The sequence below is a fragment of the Siphateles boraxobius genome, unplaced genomic scaffold, assembly GCF_051911475.1.
Source record: "Siphateles boraxobius isolate OS27281-9 unplaced genomic scaffold, OSU_SipBor_1 19, whole genome shotgun sequence".
Taxonomy (NCBI): domain Eukaryota; kingdom Metazoa; phylum Chordata; class Actinopteri; order Cypriniformes; family Leuciscidae; genus Siphateles; species Siphateles boraxobius.
The window spans coordinates 32440386-32460968 of NW_027508799.1; the positions used below are offsets into that span (position 1 = coordinate 32440386).

At 37.8% G+C, this 20583-nt stretch overlaps 1 protein-coding gene across 4 annotated transcripts; it reads right to left on the minus strand.

The window, feature by feature from the left end:
* Positions 1-564: 564 nt before the first annotated feature.
* cpsf6 (cleavage and polyadenylation specific factor 6) lies at positions 565-20277 on the minus strand. 4 transcript variants are annotated; one of them, XR_013205411.1, is made up of 11 exons: positions 20137-20277; positions 18201-18410; positions 17593-17696; positions 15423-15568; positions 14372-14542; positions 12533-13022; positions 11540-11644; positions 10862-10977; positions 9829-9982; positions 9053-9358; positions 565-8946 (listed from the first exon to the last, which is right to left on the minus strand). XR_013205411.1 is itself a non-coding variant. In XM_077235033.1 (11 exons), exons 1-10 carry the CDS (start codon positions 20263-20265, stop codon positions 9169-9171), a joined length of 1815 nt encoding a protein of 604 aa, XP_077091148.1. In that variant the 5' UTR covers positions 20266-20277; the 3' UTR covers positions 565-1859; positions 9157-9168. The 4 variants fall into 4 exon arrangements, 2 of the variants coding, with proteins under 2 accessions (XP_077091148.1, XP_077091149.1); XM_077235033.1 differs by having other exon boundaries at positions 565-1859; positions 9157-9358; XR_013205413.1 differs by lacking the exon at positions 11540-11644 and having other exon boundaries at positions 20137-20276.
* Between the last annotated feature and the right edge of the window lie 306 nt (positions 20278-20583).

A 20583-nucleotide genomic window follows, 5' to 3' on the forward strand; every position in this document is an offset into this window, starting at 1 on the left:
CACAGTTACAATTAAAAGTACTCGCATTATTCTGCCTCTCCATGACTTTTCATTCCCAAAGCACTAGAAACAGAAGACAAGAAAAAAGACAAATCTAGTGTGGGAAAAATTTATTGATTGGCAAAATTATTTTGAAATAGGTAGCCCACATTAATCACGAATTTAATAATATGTGGACTGAACCACCTCAAATGTCTATGCACAATGAATGAAAATGCATCAGAGAAAACGCCATCCAACAGAAGGTCCTGAAAAGTTTAAGCATAACTGCAATGTACAAGTATAACTGCATAACTAGCAATATTACAACAAAATGTCCATTCAGAGCTGTAAATGCTTGGGTCAACAAAAACACAGGCGTATCCACTTCAATAAGATACAAGGCAAAATTGACTTACCTCTCAGTCCAGATGATTCAGTCCAGGGAACAGGAACCCACAATACAGTCGTTCATCCACTTCATCACCAGAGTATTCAGTTGCAAAAAACCACTAGAAACTAGCATAGAACTTACTCTATTTGCATTAAAAAAAACCATTAAAAACACAGGCCACAAGGGAGTAATTGTGTTCACATGAATCTTATTTTCTGTTGTTCAACAGATGAAACCCGACCACAGCGGTCAGTGTGACAAACACCCCATAGTCCAAGTGCATCCCTCAAATCTATTAATGCATTCAAAGTTTCAAAATAAAGTACTTGCATATTTACAGTAAGCAGTGATGGTCATTTGACAGACTAGTTGCCGACACTGCTCATTACATCACTGGCAAACATTGCCGTAAGTGAAGTGAGACAATGGATCTAAAAACTAACCTTTTTACAAGCGACAGACAAGTTGAGAAATTAAGATCAATCCATACAAATGCATTGGTCAATTTGCATAAATCTCAAGTTAAAATTTTAAATTAGCAGAATCAAACAGTAATAAAGGACAAATTACAATATTGCCTGTATATACACACACATATATGAACATAAGATATATGCATAAAGAAATGTACACGTGTCCGATACATTACAAATGCGGAGTATTTTGTATTAATATTTACGACTCAAGTGATTTGTGTTCTAAAAATAAACTGACTACAAAAATTAGGAGCATTTCATTCCAATTACAATCAAGAAAACCACTGAAAAGTTTCATGGAAAGATAAAACCCTACAAGAATTGGCAAATAATTTGGAATATGAACATGAATGATAAATCTACCCAAAACGTCACCATCACCTCTTTAAACACTGAAACCACTGCATGGAAACTCTTGAAATTGGGTAAAACTGGAAAAGGCACAATGGCACAGCATTTATAGAAAGTAAAGATACAAATTTTTTTGGGGGGGGGATTGTCAAGTGTAGGACAAATTTTGTCTTTTGGCTAAAATGGAGATTGACCCAAATGGAAATTGACCCAAATGGCAAGTATAAACCTTAATTATGAACAAGCAACAACCCCAGTACACACTTTATTACAACACAGATTCTATTTAATAATCAAGGCAAAAGACACTTACAAACATTATATGGACAAGGGCAAAGGGGGAAGAAACATGGAAAAAAAAAAGTTCCTATAAAAACAAATCTAGCTAACTGACAATTTACAACATTATAGCAGTCGGAAAGTTGTTCTGGTTTCGAATGAGCAAGCAAATTATTTGTCAAAAGCTGAACTGACTTAGCACACAGCTACTTCCAAATAAAAGTAAAAAAAATAAAACAAGAGCTGTTGGGAATTAAGAGTGAGTGTATAATATTTGACAGAACTCTCCTCGTGTCCGGAGTCCAGCGCTCTGCGATGCGGGATGCTGTCGGATGAATCCACGTTGCTCCTGACGTCTCTCCTCCTCCTCTTGCGTTCAGCTGAAAGGTGTCAAAACGAAGGTGGCAGTTTGTTTTGGGGCACAGAACCCAGAAACACACACAGATGTTTTTCCCCTCTACATCTACACACGCTCAGACTGTCCCAGACATACACAGGCATGCAAACGTTAAATCAATTTTATAACAGCACCAGCCTAAGGGGCAATTTGTTTCCTATTGATTATAGCAATATAGGGTAATACTTAAATGTATTTTAGTTTCACATCAGCACAGAATTGGGTACAAAAGTATATTAACTGCAGTCAGGGAGAACAGTGACTACGTTCACATGCACCCTCCATGTGAACAATGAGATTAAGGCAATATTGCGGCAAAATTTAGGCAATTTAAGCAAATAACCGTAGTTAAATGTGGTGGATATTGATTTTAAATAGCAATAAACAGGCATGTAAACAATTTAATCGCATCGATTCCAGTCTGATCAAAGTGGGCATGTGCATGTTTGGGTCCTGAAGAAATAAGTGACTGAAGCCCTATTCGCAAGGGATAAATATTACCTGGTGACCTCTAGTCATTTGTAAGAAATTGCGGAGGTTGTCTGTGATCTTAATCCTGTGCGAACCGCCATGTCTGTAATTTATAAAGTAAAAATTCCCCCGCAAATGACCTACCATATTTCGCCGAACACCGAGGTCATGTGATATTAGTCCCGTGCAAATCGGCATCTCTGATTTGGCGGGGTTGTCTATAATTTTCTTTCAAGGTTTTTGTTCTCTGTGCGCTTTTTTTAATCCATCTTTCACGAAGAATGTAGTTGGAGTGTTTTGATAGTATTTTGGGTGCTGGGTCATATCACTATACATCATACAATTTGCAGAAAGAGAAAGCTGAAAACCATCAGAAGAGCAAAAACAAAAACGATTAGATGGATGAGATATATAGCAGCGGTAAGGAACATTATTCTGTTTATGATATATCATACAGCTAGACCTATAATAGCGACAAGACATTTCGAAGCAATAGCCTATTGACATCATATCCGGGAGATAAGTGGAGTAAAATCCCAGGCTTCGCTTTTCCCGTGCGAATGCGAAATTCAGATGTAGGGGGTGATTTCTAATTCACACGAGGTCACCAGATAATACTAATCCTGTGCGAATAGGGCTTTAAATGTTAATTAATTTGGTCGGTTAAGCCTCTTCTCATTGACTATTAGGGGGCATCATCAAAAACATTGAAATGGAGGCATTTGTTACACGTCACCGGGAAAAAATTTAGGCAGATTACAAGAGAACTGGCGAACAAATCGCGCTGAAAGAGCTTGGCCAGTAACAAGCCTACTTTATGTGAGTTTATTATTTGTGCTGTGCACTGGGGTAAGTGAATAATGGCATTAATATGTAAACATCTTGCTGCAATTAAGACCGTACTCTGATTATTGGAAAATATCACATTACTGGTGCACATGTAAATGTAGTCAGTGATAACTGGAAATGCTAAAAACATACAACACTATTTAAGACAAGTCCCTGGAATCAGTGCATCAATACAGTGTGAAAAGATGACAAAAGCATAGACAATGGCATGCAGAACTATGAAACATGTACTTAACACGACAACTGAGCAAATACTTCACTTACACTCGGATTACCTAGTCAATAGCAATTATCATTCTTTCATGGAAATTATAATCCTTATATGTATCCAGACGCACAATAACTCACATCAAAACTGTAATTCATAAGAGTTAACCAGTTGTCAAAATATGTATTAAAGTCATATGAAAATATATGGCTTTTAGTTCCACCGAGACAAATCAATCAAACACAAATTCATACAAATCAGCATCTGTATTGTCAACAAAGCAGATTTTCCAAGTACTTTTGTATTTTAAAAGGGCACATTTTAGCTCATTTAATGAAAAAAAAAAAAAAAAACATACAGGTTTGCAACAAGTTGAGGATAAAAGGATATATAATTTTGAGCATGACTTAAAACAAAAGAACATGCATTCAATTTATTCAGTTGAATTGCATAAGCTAGAAGTTAGACAGTACGCATTGCATGATTCCTGCATTGTGATACTGATTTGACATATTGGCTGATTGGTTTGTCTCACTGGATGTAAAACATGTATGACCTCTTATGGCTTTAAACAAGGTTAACTCATAGTAATTGAGTTTTTTTTTTGGCTTGTTGCACAAAATCAAGTTCACAGGTAAATTATAATTCTAGAAGCAGAAGTGATCCAGGTCATTAGTGCTCATTTCTTACACTTCATATCTATTTCTGATTAAATATTTTCACATCTAAAAAGGAGTAAAACAGAACATTCAAATTTAATGTCGCCAAAACAATCGTTCAATTATGGGTAATGAAGACTAAAGACTCATCTACACATGGTTAACTACTTAAAAGATACTACTGATTTTTTTTCAAACGCTCATCCAATCATTTAAGTTTCTTTAGAGCAGTTAACTAGTCGATTACAATTAAACTAAATTAAATGAGTTCTGTATTTTTGCTACAACAGGAAAAATCTTATTTCCCCCATAGAGAACAACTTTCTGTTAAGCACATAATAAAATATACAGTGTCCACTGCACCTCTGAGAATAAGCATCAAATCCACATTTCAATTTTGATTACCCTCGATGCAAAACTATGCATTTTATTAATTAAGATGCAATGCTTATTTACATCGTTTTCTACCATTGAGTTTACAGTTTTCTACATAATGTTTATGCATAACGTGACCTAGAAGCTAAGTTTCTAGGAGTTTATATAATAAAAATGAAATAAAAACTGCAAATGAACGACTAGCTTGATTCTAGTGATTCGGTGGACACTGGAGTTACAGTACACAGGGTTGGACAAATAATTCAGAAACGAATTATTCTTTTGAGCATCTGTTGTAACAAGAGAAATGGACATGAAATAAAACGTACTGAAGATGTGATTTCTTATTAAAACATTAACCTGTGTCTTACTATAGCCATATTCATAGGTCTCAGCCCATTTTACTACAGAAATTTCATAAATATTAATTTTACTTTACCTAGACATTAACACATGAAAACTCTCGCACTGAATTAAGGATATCACAGTTTAGTTTGTTTGGAATGACAATTATTAGCACAACCTGTAACTACTACAAAAACATAAGTTTGTCCAATCCTGTGACAGAATCTTATAAAGCACAATACTGAACAGAGGAAAGGGGGGTGGGGATTAAACCCTTCAATATGTCAGGACCATTACTTGAGGAAAAACTACACAAACAACCTTGGAAAAACAGTCATTTCCACCCATACAAATGGACACTACATCCAAATATCCCAATAAACCCAACGTAACAGGGCTGTACGCACGGAGCAAATGCTTTAAAATCCTTCAGTGCATAAAAATCTTTACTCAATCTCACCTGATCTAAAATGCTGTCTTTAATGTCGGGTTTAGAATACACAATTTTTGCCTGTTATGATAGTCACTGTGTCAGATTGTGATTTTAACTCCTAAATTCTTCTATCGTGGACAGAAACACATTTCTCAAAACCAATCAATCATCGCTTGCCACATTTAACGATGTATGTGAAGTCATTCAGAAGGCAGAAATATCAAATGACTTTCGGAAACAAGAGCGTTAACATTGGCTACCGAAGCGGCATGTTATCTTAAAGGTATAGTTCACCCAAAAATAAAAATTCTGTCATTTACTCGCCTTCATGTTGTTCCAAACCTGTATGAGTTTCTTTCTTTGTTTGAATACAAAAGATATTTTGAAGAATGTTGGTAATCAGACTAGGGATGCTAACCGATGACCGTTTGACCGATGGTTGACAGTCTCAACGCTAACCGATCAAAGTTGTCGGTAGTCGGTTAAAAAAAAAAAGTGATCTCTGAATTAGGCTATTATAGACAGTGGACTAAACGCTACTACAGTTAGCCATCTTATTCCAAGATATTTTTGTGTGTAGTGAACAAATCCCTCACACTCAATTTTTCATAACTCGCCTGTTTGTACTTAATAAACCATTAAAAACATTTGGCGCGAGGTCACAGCGGTTGGGTTAGCGCGCTCACAAGGTTTGCGAAAAGTAAAGGCTACAGGCTAAAACACTCGAGGTTAGAGCCAGGGCAGACGACAGGATGAAGCGTGCAAAGAAAAGTAGTGTGTGGGACCATTTCACCAAAAAGATTGACACAGTAAGTTGCAACTTGTGTGATACAGTGCTTAAATACAGTAGTAATACTGTAGAAATACATTACATCTACATTTCAGTGGTAACAGATAAGGTGATGATCATCTTTTTTTATTATTGTTAGCACTAACGTTACCTCAAACTAAGTCTCTTCGGAGCTGTCATTTTCTTAAATGAGACGCTGCAATGTTTCAAATGAGCTTCTAACGCTAGACTAACGCCTTTATTTTCAACGCGATCACCTTGTACCCAAACCATTTCGAAACTAAGGAGCCATTTGCCCTCCGATTACATACAAGCTCCTCGGCGCCGCGTTTGCGGGACTCATTTTTCACGCTGTAGGGGATTTTAAAAAAGTGACGTGAGTGGAAGTGCGGCACCGGGGCAGTGTGTGTGTGTGTGTGTGTGTGTATGTGTGTGTATGTGAGCAGCCAGGAGGCAGAGAGAGATGCGACAGAGTTGCGAAATTGCAGGCGCGGCTCGAAATGGCTGTTATTTCAAATAGCGTGGTATATTTTAAACTAATCGGTTAACCGGTTTCAACCGGCTAATGAGGCTCGGTGGTCGGTCAAGAAAATTTTTAGTTTTCGCCATCCCTAAATCAGACAGTTGAAGGTAGCCATATACTGTGGACAGTTGAAAAAAAGGAAGTCCATCAACTGTCTGGTTACCAACATTCTTCAAAATATCTTGTGTTCAACAGAAAAAAGAAACTCATACAGGTTTGGAAAAACAGGAAGGCGAGTAAATGACAGAATACTTATTTTTGGGCGAACTATCCCTTTAATGCTAATTCCAGCATTAAAGTGCCTCTGCTATCATTCGCTAGGATTTATCTTTTTTCACCCCGTCCTGGTAACCCCGGTCTTTTGGACATGATGTTGGTTGTCTATGATGACACTATACAAGATAAAAAGATGATTTTTCAAGTCTCGACGGCCATTGCCATTTATGAACCAATACGGCATCCTACGTCAAACAGATCGTGCCAAAATCTGGCCGATATTATGTAGTCTGAACCCAGCATAAGAGAAACAGCATGTATTAAAAGTGCAAGGTAAATTCTGTTAGCTAATGGCTTTGGAACCCAATAGTCTTTCCCTGATTAGTGTTGCTTCAATTATAGACTGTACAATTAAGGTTAACAATTGATAATACAGATAAAAATAAAAATAAAAAAGACAACCCGATTAATTGGCAATTTCAGATTTTTTGGCTAGGAGGCCAGAACAATTTGGAAGATTTTCTTGCCAGAATTACATGAAACAAAATTGACAACGTAATTGTGCTTGAGTTTATGCATTTACAATGATTGCAATCTATTTGCTAAAAATTAGCCAACTTCTGTTGCAGTTCTAGTTTCATAATTTTGTCTATGGACAGTTGATAACGTCTCTATGCATCTAAAATCAAATGTATGTGAGATCACTCACAATGGATCACACATGATATTATGGTGTCCTCAGCATTTACATACAGTACAAAATTTAGCCTGTAGGAAACAGTCACACAGAGCTATGAAGCAACAGGCCACAAGTGAGACAGTGACAGTAATGTGTCTCAGTCAGAAAATTAACTAAGACCAAAAGGGTTTGAACTGAGGACATGCTACATAAATTTAAATACTGACTGTGAAAATATTTATTAAATACTGGTTGCATATTAAATAAAAGCAATTGTAAATCATTACAAACATGAGTATGATTAGAAAAAAATTAAATAAAAAAAAAGTAAAAATGTTCACTTTGGAAAAGCTATAGCAGTTCTTTTCCATTCATAAAAGCAGTGAGGAAGATATTAATATGTAAGGCATACTTTGTATTATTTGCCCAGTAGCGCCACATTCTGACCTTGCAGATCTGTAGTTTTATTTTACAGTTAAAACAAATGCTTGAGTGAGTTAAGTGTCAATGGTGAAGAACTGCTACATCTGAGTAATCTAAGGTGTAACATTAACAAACATGGAAAATAAATGAATAACGAATTAATGTCAACTAAGAAAATGTCAAATTCAGATAATTAGCTTTTAAGATGGAAAAACTTTTACTACTAAAACCCTGCAAATATGACTTTAAACCTTGCAGAAATACTAGGACGCACAGTGACGTCTGAAATACCCTTCACAGTAAAAGACATTTAACTTGCTCTGACAGAAGACATTCAGAATGCTTTTCTGAAATTATACTGTACAGATGTTCAAGACTAAATACTTCATTCATAAGGCACAACATGAAAAGATTTGATATGGCCAACACCATGCACAACTCAACCTGACATAAGACTACAGCAAACGTATTTTTAAATGCCAATGCAGATCAATTTGACTCCATTCATTTGTTTTTCACAACATTCAGTTCAATGTGGAACTAAACACTAGGAAAACCATTATGTCAATATCAAATCTGCCTACAGGAATGTCAATGCACAACCTGAGAAACATGATTTTGCTCATTCACTGAAATCAGTAAATGTTTCAATGTGAAATACAAACATTCATTTTCTCTCATCCAACTACAACCAAATTCTCTTCACATTTATGATAACAGGTGGAATTTATATTTCAGAATTGCAACCCTAAAGACATGCAATACATCCAGATTTTTCTGTCAAACAATTAGGCAAAGTATGATAAAGGTAGTTTTCTGCTTGACCTAGACAAAATTGGCATAGTCTTTAAACTTGGAGCAAATCTCAAGCTAAAATGGACAAATACTAAAGTGCAATGTTTATGAAAGGCATTCTGTTTTTTTAAAAAACATTTAAATACACATAAAATCCCTCCAAAGACAAACTGGATTGTGCACAACACAATTGCTTTTTTTTATAACAGTGCCGGACAGTTTATAGTTTCTGGAGCTGATATTGTACAATAAATGGCTTCAAGACCGGTACACAAATTTAAAGGATCAGTGTACTCAGATCATGCTACATCCATAAAATAAAAGAGAAAAAAAAATAGATTAGCCGTAGGGAAAATGACAGTACATGGTCGAATTGTAGGATCAAAGGCTCACCTTTTCTGATCACCTACCTGTGATATCCCAACCTCTGCAGGATAGGATGCAAGTACATCTGAATCCTGAAGGGAAAGAGGAGAAAGAAAGACAGACAGAGAGAAACAAACAGGATACACACCTTCCTCTCCAACTAACGGTGGCGATATTCCCTTTCACGTTCTCGGTCTCTCTCACGGTCTCGGTCTCGTTCGCGATGGCGGTCTCTCTCACGGCTACGCTCCCGGTAATAGTCCTCGTGCCGGTCTCGGCTGCGAGACTTGTGTCGGCGGTTCTTTTCACGAGAGCGACTGTGGTCCCTCTCCCTGGACCTTTCCCGTCTGCTAAAGGGTGAAAAGCATTAAAGAGAATATGAAACCACATGAAATACTTTGCTGCAATGCATCAAGTTATTTAATTCATGCAAATTTAAAATCTTTAAATTGAATGCATTAATGCAAATCATGCACTAATTTAATGCATTGAGGCAAACTGAAAATGCATGAAGTAATTTAATTCAACAGAAAAAACAGGGCAAGACTATTTTTCCATCTGGATTTGATAAGATCACGAAAAAGAACATGTTAGGCTCTGATATTATTAGTTGATTTTACTAGGGCTGCGCAACGTTCAAAATTGAACTGAGAATGCCCATTAAAGCCTTATTTGGTTCCAATCCCTGAATTTTTACCTGCCCTTGTGGTGCTGGTTACATCAGCAAAAAGTGGTCTTAAAACATGTTTCACTTAGACGAAAGATCATGCAAAAATGAATAATCCTCCACAACAAAAACAAAAATCCACAAGATATTTACCTCGACACAGATCCATAGGATTTGGATTCAATTCCATGTAAGCAATCCTGTAGTGAGCTGATGAGAACCTTACAGCGGTCATCAGCGGAAACCTTCGACTGCTTTATTAGAGAGATGGCCGTCACCAGAGTCTCTATAGCACTGCCGTAATCAGCTGCAAAATTAGTCATTTAGATTAAACATGATGATGATGATGAGAACAAGGTAAATAACTGAAGTCATACAATTAACAAACATTGAAAGTCCCCCTGTGGTGAAAATCGAGCTATTAATGCTTTTTATATGTCTATGTGGTGGTGTTATGCTTTAAGACAAACCATGTGCAAATTCACAAGTTAACACCATTGCTGAGCATTTTCTCCTTAAACTGCAGTGATCCAAAGACAGTAACAAAAACACGGTTTGAAATCACTGGTGTTTCTGAAGTCACAAACTACCTTGCAACCAATCCCGTCAATGAGTGGATCTCTGAGCTGGTGCGAGTGAGTGGAGGCGGGCTAATTTGCATATTCATAGAACCGCATATACTAAATGAGGCAAGGGTGTAGAGTTATAATTCAAGCTATTTTAAGGCATGAAGAAATTAAGGAAAAAAGTTCGTCATTTTGGTGATCAAAGATGAGTTTTAAGGGATAAATTATTGACTACAGGGGGACTCTAAGATTTAAACTAGACAATTTGAAAATGCATTCAGGTGATGCATTGAATACATCAGCCATTTTCCTAAATAAAAACATTGAATATTACCTTTAAAAACAGTGCAGCCATGTTTGTTTAACAGTTATTGGAATTTGACAAAAAAGACATGATGACAAGGAAGCTTATTTAACCTTCCAATAAATTACCACGTGTGAATCTTGAATTAAGCAGCACCTAGTAAACAACTTGATCATTATGTGGCTTTGAAATTGCTAAAAAACAATAATAACAAAAAAAACTTCTAATAGTAGGATTTATTTCATATAAATTAGCTGCAAAAAAGACAATTTAACTACCACCATACAAACCAAAACAAACTAAATCACGTTCGCACCTGCGCTCGCATCCGACACAGCCCTTGAGATAGCACTACTGGAGATCGCTCGGTTACGATTCATGATCTCCTCAAACTCTGCTTCGCTCAGAGGAGTTCGAGACGCATCCATGTCCCTACAAGAGAAAAAAAAAGTTGCATTAAGATATGCAAACTAAAAACATAAGTCAGAATAAAACAAATGCACCGAGGGCCAAATTCACACAAAGTGCAGCAGTGCTGTTAACGCTGGATCATATTGCATTGCATCATGTTAAAATTAGCGATGCACCAAAATTTCGGCAACCAAACATATTCAGCTGAAACAGTAAGAAAAAATTTTTTTGGTTTTGGCCGGAACCGTTTTGGAGGGCCAGAATAACTGATTGAAAATTGTTTTGATTGTGTAAGCATCTATTTTGTGCACAGCATGTGGATGCATTTTACCAAGACCAAAAATGTTAGCAATAATTACAATTTGTTGCCGAAGAACTTTCACTCATTTAGCACCTGAGAGCACGAGACACTGAACAGCATAAAGTTCAATTACTGCAACTTTATATTTGGATTTCGTTTTCGGTGTTTCGGTGCATCACTAGTTGAAAAATCACTGCAGAAATGCTGCACACTCAACACTCAAGCCTGAAACGAAGGTCCCATTTCGGGATCCTGGTCTCAGCGGACGGTTACATCACTAACCCTTGATCACTTGTATTGTGCAAGTGCTGGCCAGAGTTTTTCACATCAACCAACCCCTCGTTTATCCAGGGCTCAAAGCCACATACTACAGGGGGTCTGAAGTTACTGAAGAAAGGCCAGAGAGGAGATTCAGGGTCAGTTTTAGGCTACACATTTCACTTTCTTTTTCTTCTTTTTTTAACCAACATTGCCCAATTCTGGAGTATGTAGTAGGTAGTATGCAGTAGGGCTGCACGATTAATTTGAATAAAACCCATTTTGCAATATATCGCTTACTGCGACTTATCTAAACGCACTGCATTCTTCAGAGTGGCATTGTTTTTACACTAGCAGCTTTAGACAATAAATATTTGAATAGTCATTTTACAGTTGTGCAGTAAAAAAGTTTGGTTACACTATTTTTTAAGGTGTAATTATTACAGTGCAATTATAGACTCAAGTACTGAGTAATTTTAATTAACATGTACCTACTATAGGCTAGGATTAGGGTTTGGTTGAGGGTTAGTTGCGTGTAATTATGCATCATTTACTGTTATTACTATGGTAAGTACATGTAACATGTAAAAAGGACACTGTAAAAAATAGTATAACCACATTTTTTAATACTTTAATGTTACAATGTAATTATTGTAATAACATTTTAAATTTTAAATTTAATTACTTATTACTAAATATTAAAATAGTCTTCATATAAAAGTATTCTTATTATTGTTATAGTTACATTGATAATCTCAATTTCAGGCCAAATTGTGCAGCCCTACAAACAAGAACAAACCCGCATCTTAAAACAACAACAAAAAACCTCCCTCATTTTAAATCACAATAGCAAATGTTTTTAATAGCTATAGGAATTTTTTATATACAGATAAATTAAATTAAATTGTGCAGCCCTAGTATATGGTCAACAACAAATGGGACTCAGTTTCCACCAATAAGACCTGAGATCTCATTAAAGGGTGAGAATTACAGAAGTGAAGGTGAGGTGTTTATTACCTGCCACCCGGGCCGTAGTCTCGGTCATAAGGAGGAGGGCGGCCGTAGGGGTCGCCGGGTGGAGGACCCCTGCCGTCGGACGGTGGCATGTTGTTGTTTCCAGGTGGAGGGAAAAAGGCTGGGTTGACGTGAGGAGCTGGTGGTGGACCTCCAGGTGGGGGTCCCTGCATGTGAGGTGGAGGTGCAAGGCCAAGCGGGGGTATTAAGGGCCCAGGTGGACGGGGTGGGAAGGGTCCGGGAGGGGGCGGACCTTGCTGAGGTGGTGGGGGGCCTGGGGGGGGCCCGTATCCTGGTGGAGGCGGGCCAGGAGGCATCGGACCCATTGGAGGTTGACCAAACTGACCAGGAAAAATGACGGGAGGTGGAGGGCGGTCTCCTCTGTGAGGAGGTCCACCGAGAGGCGGCAGGAGACCTTGTCCAGGTGGAGGGGGGCCAGGGGGTCCCGGAGGCCCAGGTGGGCCAGAGGGAGGACGCGGTGGTCCTTGCATACCTGCAAAATAATTTACAACTTGCATTGAGGAAAGACTACATAAGGAATGGGGGGCAGGGATTCCCAAACCGTTTTCTCAGCCAAACCCCTTTGAACTAAAATATTTCTTTAAGTCTACCTGAGAGTTTAAAGTTAATATTTATATGATTTAACACATGGGCGTCAGAACCATAGTATATGGGTGGGACAAGACCCACCCACTTTTTAAGACCAATGGACCCACTCACCTTTACTGTCTCTAATTCAGCGCATATGTTTGCTTACTTTTCAGCCACTTGCAGTGATCTAATTGATTACTCTTCCCATCTCAATAACGCTGTTACCGCCAAAAAATGCGGCGCGTTAGATATTTGATAGGGCTGTGTAACGATACACCAAACCCACGATTCGGTTCGTATCACGATTTTTGACGCACAATTCGATACAAACCTTGATTATTTTGGAGGTGTGGTGATGCAGTGGTGACACGTTCATGTAACATGTATGGGTAGCGCTGCCAATAAAGCACCTAAAAGCTCTCACAAAGAACCGGCAAAAGTAATGATTATGAATGTCAAATATAGCAAGGAGACATTTTAATTGTTTATTAATAAACAAGTGTTTTTTTGTGTGTTGGCTGCAAAGATGAAGTTGACGATGCTTACTGCGATCTTTGTACATTATGAAAAAATAGAGTAGCTTATCAATCGCTACTGTAAATAAAAAATAAAAATAAAAATAATTTCCTTCCTATCCCTTGCTGCCACTAAAAAAAATAAAGTCCCTACCGACCCATGACCTCGACTGACAACCAACCGGAACCAAACTTTTTTTTTTTACGCCTAACTGCTGAAGTAGTTACAAGGGGGAAAACAGTGATGCTAGTTTGTTGTTTGTTACTAGGGCGCAGCCATCTTCAGCTTCAACGGTCCGTCACGTCATAAATGAGACATGCAGCCAGAGATAACTATTTTAAGGAAAAACACTTCCTCACCCTGATTGCATCTGCGAAGATTTTTCTATCTGTTAATATCAATGTTTTTGAGGTCAACCGTCCAATTTGTTTTCTCCTTGTGATTTCACCATTTTCTTGTCTTCTAGGTTACATTTCGAGTTTCAACTAAACCTGATACAAAAGTCTCCTTGATTTTGCACAAAAGATAAAATGCACAGTGATACATCAGAGAGTGAGCCAACTTGCGTTGTCATTATGTTTGATAAACATAGAAAGAGTAGCCGCACTTGAAAAGAAGTGCACATGGTTATGTAAACGCTGTCATAAGGTCAATTATTGGCATTTCATCAACTTACAAACCACTTGCAGTTCCCTCACGAAACTCAGTTTAGGACCCTGATTTAGAGATTTGTACCTGGAAAGTGTGGCGGAGGTCCACCAGGCCCACCAGGTCCAGGAAACCGGTCTCCACCTGGGCCAGGTTGGCCCGGAAAGCGTCCTCGACCCCTGCCGGGAGGGAAGCCACTGCGACCTCCTCCTGGAGGCCCAGCCTTCCCCTCTCCTGACATCTGCCCCGACTGTGTGCCTGGGTGGACAAAAATTGATTTTAAAAGAATTGCAGCACACACACAACAGAAGCCTCACAAACCGTGTTAAAGGATCAGTTCAACTTAAAATGAAAATTTCCTTATAATTTACTCACCCCAATGCCATCCAAGATGTTCATGTCTGTCTTTCTTCAGTGGAACAGATATTAAGTTTGAGGAAAACATTTCAGGATTTTTCTCCACACAGTGGACTTTAACAGTAACCAAACGGTTGAAGTCAAAATCAATGCAGTTTCAAAGGGCTTTGCGCCAGGCATTACGCAATCACTTTGGAAAGGTCACGCTGGACGTAGGCGGAAGAAAAAGTTTGGGAGTCAAAAGATTGAAACATCAAGGATACGCACACGAAAGGACCATTTTAAACAATAAACTGACACAAAGACATAAATATGTCATTCAACATACAATAAAATTTGAACGATCCTCCTCCACGCTTGTAAACAATGGGGCGGTACTTCCACCTACGTCCATTCCAACGTGATTATGTAATGCCTGGCACATCGCAGACCAGCACAAGACGAACTATTGTGGTTAATTATATACAGTTTATTTTTTTTAGAAAATGACCGATCGTTTCGCTAGATAAGACCCTATTCCTCAGCTGGGATCGTGCAGAGCCCTTTGCAACTGCATTGATTTGGACTTCAACAATTTGGTTAGCGTTAAAGTCCACTGTGTGGAGAAAAATCCTGAAATGTTTTCCTCAAAAAACTTAATTTATTTTCCACTGAAGACAGACATGAACATCTTGGATATACAAGAATATAAAAAATTATCATTTTGAGGTGAACTAATCCTTTAAATCAATAAATTTAAGTAAATGCAAACTGTCGAATCATCTGCGAATTACGGTCTCACTTTTTCGGGACTGCATCTCAAACTGGCTCAGCGACTGTTTGTTGCAAGGAGTGACGATCGGGTTTTGTCCGTGCAGCTCCCGTTTAGACAGCAGATCCATCAGCTTTCTGGACGAGGAATCTGAACCCACGCAGACCAGCGCAAACCTGTTGAACAGAGCCGATGAGAAGTTGTCGTGGAGAAAATCTTCTCTTTGCAAGAAATCACTCAAGTTACAGAGCTCCAGATGCCAAAGACAAAGCAGAGATGCTTGCAGAACAACTAACAATTACACTCGTAACTCATTTTTATACTGTTTTTGACCAGTGACCTCAAATACAGCTGTTTGCCTCTTCATCTTTAGACAGTCTGCCCAAAAACATACAGTTGGGCACTTTCAAACTCTTCCTAATTAGCTCATCCAGTTATCCAATCTTCTAGCTACTCCCTACTAGTGGCATAGTCTGTTTTGAAACATTTATCACATGCTGAAGGCCAAAGAAAAGATTACTATAATGCAGGTACAAGTTCAGCTAAGGTGAGGCCTACAGTTTCATTGTGCATTGTGTCTTTGTTACCCATATCTTGAAGGTTAAAAGAAGAGCTTACGGTCATTATGCAGCTGCAAGTTCAGTTAAAGGTAGACGTACAGAGTAGGGCTGGGCGATAAGGAGCAAAAAATATATCTCGATATACATCTCGATATCTTTACAGGAAAAATAATCCCCCAAAAACTATTGCAAAAACAAATATGCCAAATACCACAGTCTTTTTTTATTGAAGTGCGTTCATGTAGGAACAAAGTGCTTCTGCGACATTAAAAAAAAAATCCCTGTATACAAAAATAATAATTTAACTGTAAAATAAAGGATGAAATAATACATATTCATTGCCTTTTCATTCAAAAATGAAACAACTCAAGGTAGGCAGTATCTCCATATAATGGAGCCAGTAGCTCTTTTTTTGAGACGAGTTCTGTAGCCTCGGGGCTGGTTGCGGGCACCGCCATGTTGAATGAGACGACACGCGAGCAGTGTTGACAACTATTTTCAAAAGAAAGTAGCTAACGCCTTCCATAAAAGTCGCTAGATGACGTCATACGCCAATTAGCATATTCATGACGTCATACGCCAATTAGCATATTCATGACGTCATTGCGTCGTACTTGCGTTCTGCCTGCCTAATGTGTTTTCTCTCTAAATGCATGCTCACATTCTGTATTTTAATATAATATAGCTGAATGTCCAATAAAGCTGTTCTCATTTCCTATATTATTTTTGTCAGACAATAGAACAAGTAGCTATGATATAGTGAATGACTACTTTTTTTATATGTGTAAAATTAACTGAATTGAGGGTTCGGGAACTGGGTGAAAGCTCTGTGATAGTGAGTATTACAAGTAATAATCAGAAGAAAGGAAATTAAAATGGTGAAACAAAACTTTAAATATAAAACAAAAGAGAAGTAGATAAGTGACAAGTCCGTGGAAAAACAAAAAACTGCCGCGCGCTCAACACATGAATGTGCTGCTGCTCATCTCAGCCATTCACTGAACAAGGGAGACGCAGTTAGAGAGAGTGACGGCAGGGAGAAAGCAAGAGCTTGCGCTCGCAGAACAGTACTGGCAACATCTGGAGGTTACTGAGGTTTGTCTAAAAAGTCGCTAGATTTGTCACTAGTCGCTTTTTTGAAAAAAAAAAAAAAAAAAGTCGCTAAAGGTGTCTGAAAAGTCGCTAAAATAGCGACAAAGTCACTAAGTTGGCAACACTGCACCCGAGGGGAGGGGGAACAAAAGCAAGGAGGTGGGGGCGAGCACAGCACAGAGAAGGCAAACAAGCAAAGTGGCGAAATCAGAATTAATATAAACAATATATCAGTATACAATGTGTCAAAATCCATATCGTGTTTAAAAAATATCTCGATATATTTTAAATAGAGATATCGCCCACCCCTAATACACAGTTATCACAGAGGTAGTTCATACATTCTGCAAATATCTTTGAAATGTCCAATAAAAATATACTATAAACCCAAAACCATAATGTTTCAGAAAGATAGCGGTCAATCAATATGGGTTGTTTAAGTTCGGTGCAGATATCTAGAAAGCCATGCCGTCGAAAGCCAAAACAGGGCTGAGCTGTGCATTAACTAACCTAGGCAGTGACGTGTGGACAAAACAGAATAGACTTACCCCTTTGACTGGCCATTTGCTCTATTCTCAAAAAACTTTATCTCCAGCACATCATTGATGCCTATGGAGCGAATCGCATCTGTCAAATCTTCATCAGTGGTCCACTGTAAAGAGGAAAGCACAACGTCACAATCTGAACACTGGAACAGAATATTATTTATTTATACATATACACAGTAACGGGGAAAAGTGATGATATTTGTTTTTAATGACCCTACAAGTTTGATTAAACCATTAAAATGTGGAAAATATTTTAATTATGAGGGTGCACTATTTTGTACTAATATATATATATATATATGCACAACAAGGATTGTGTGATATCCTGAAAATTAGCTTTGATCACAGGAATAAATTAGATTTCATAATATATTCAAATAATAATTATTTCTCTTAGATTGTAAATTTTTTTCACAATATTACATTTATGTATTTTGATCAAAAAAAATGCAGCGTTGTTGAGCATTAACATACTTTTTAAAAACGTTTAAAAACGTAAATCAAACTTTTGACCAGTAGTGTATATAGATTCTGTGAGCACAATATTGTGGAGATGCCAATGATCATTATGTCAAGATATTTTGAAAATGAAGAGGTACAAGACTAACCCATGTGAGGTTGCCGATGTACAGAGCGATTCTTTTGCCAGTGTAGGTGTAGACGACGTTTGGTGGAGCTCCTTTGGAGCCCTCATTGCCTCCAGGTGCAGGGAGGTTATCCAGGTAATCTCGGTCCTCAGGTGCGTCCCCGTTGTTGGCAGATGGCGAGATGACATCATCATACAGGTCAATCTGCTCATGGACAGGATAATCTGATTCCTGTATAAGGGAATGACAAATATACATTTCAGAAATATGACAGAAGCTTAAACATGAGCAAATTCATTGAAAGAAATCAAGCATAATTTAAAGTATTATGGGTAATATCAATAAAGATAATCGATATTTAAATAAGGGTAATAAAATGTATTTCTATTGTGATTTATGAAAAAACGCATAAGTGCATAACATTATATAAAGCACATAACATTATTTAAAGCACACAATAAGGTAGGGCTGAAACGATTCCTCGAGTTACTCGATTACAAAAATTCCTCGAGGCAAAAACTCTACCTCGAAGCCTCGTTAAATTCCTATGACGCGCGGCGCAGGGATTCGATTGTTTCACACGGACCGTTTATTCACACGGACCTGTTAAAGAAGAAATAGTTGGCGCGATGGCGGAGAATAAATATGTAAATAAACGGCAGAAATTGTCTAAAGTGTGGGGTCATTACACATTTAACTCGCTGAAAAAAGGTAACGTAGTCTAAGCCTATTGATGTTCGCTTATTTTAATCCCATACTGTATTTGTAGCGATGATGCGGTTTGACTAGATATGATTTTTAGCTTTGATGACATTTGCATTCAATTGCAAGAGTATAGCCTAAAAAAAGAACCCCTTCTCTCTCACACACACACGCCAGTCAGACCAATTGCAGCAATGCATCACATATGCTTACACTTTTATGTAGCCACGCAACAATAATTTCAGCATGCATTCACTGTACACACCGGGACGTGATGGAGGAACAAATATTGTATTGCAGTCTTTGCGAGACCTTGTTTGTATTTCACGTCTGCCACATACAGACAACAACAAAACATTAAAGTCCCCAGTCTGTTGGTTTTTAATAAAGATTCGGAGTACTAATTTTTCAGTTAAAACGCACCGAACAACAAGTCTCGTTACAGCTCTTCTTCAGCGTTAAACTACCAGAATACACAAATATGCTTAGATGCTTAGAGTGGTTATATTATAACATCTTAAAGAAAAATTCACATATGAGATAGCTTTATAACTTGAATACTATATAACTTTTCTATTCTGTTAATAAAACACACACACAAAAATATCCGATTACTCGATCGATTAATTGCTAGATTAATCGATTACAAAAAGAATCGATAGCTGCAGCCCTACAATAAGGGAACCTTCAAAGTAAATGCTTGTAAATAAAATAAATGTCGTGATCAATCTGATTCCATGATTTGAGCTCCTGCTTCCAAATCCCAATTTGCATTTTTATTAAAATACCCGGTCTGCGGGAAAATAAAACCTGCAACAACCAACCAGTTCATTTATGAGTGTTAGATACAACGTGAACACGTTTGTGGTAGCATTTATTGATCATAAATATTAATCTGCCCAGTTGACGCGATATCGTGCCTCGCGCCAGGCCTGCTGTATTTACACGAGACCACAAACAATGAACGCACGAGACGCAGAGTTCGTTTCGCGCCACAAACACGCGTTCCAAATGCATATCAACATAGAACAGACATTATTTCGATAAACAACTGCCAATAAGATATATAACCATTTTAACCACTACATTAACGTATACACAAACGCGGCTCGATAGCTAACGTTACCTGCTAGAGTTAGCAGACGCCCTAGTTCCTCAGAGAGCTGCATGTATGGAGCTCTCTTAAATCTTAGTGTGCAACACGTAATATTTATATATATTATTAAGCTAATCTACATGTTTAAAGTAAACCAACCTGATTAAATTCCTCTTCTACATCAGCGTAAATGTCGATGTGGTCAACACCGTCCGCCATTTTCTGTTTCCCTCCTCCTCCTCGGTCCTCGCGTGAAGAAGAGACGCCTATTCGTGAAGTCAGAAGCATGCGGGGGGAAAACGAGTCTGCCTGATGAGCGATACGCAATTTCAAAATAAAGTTTGAGTTTTTTTCTCTTAACCTTCGCACTCTTTTGCTGTTGAGATTCACTTTAAAGTCTGCATTTCTTGTTCTTAGTGTATAAAACTGTGTATAAATTTAACAATAGAAATTTAACCAATTAAATTCCATTTAAATGTTATTAATATGGTCATCTGCTCTGTCCCAGTCAAACCATTTAATAGCTATTATTGAAACTTCTTTTAACCATGATTTTATACCAGTGAGTTGACTAGATGAAATGATATTATAGTAAAAATAATAATA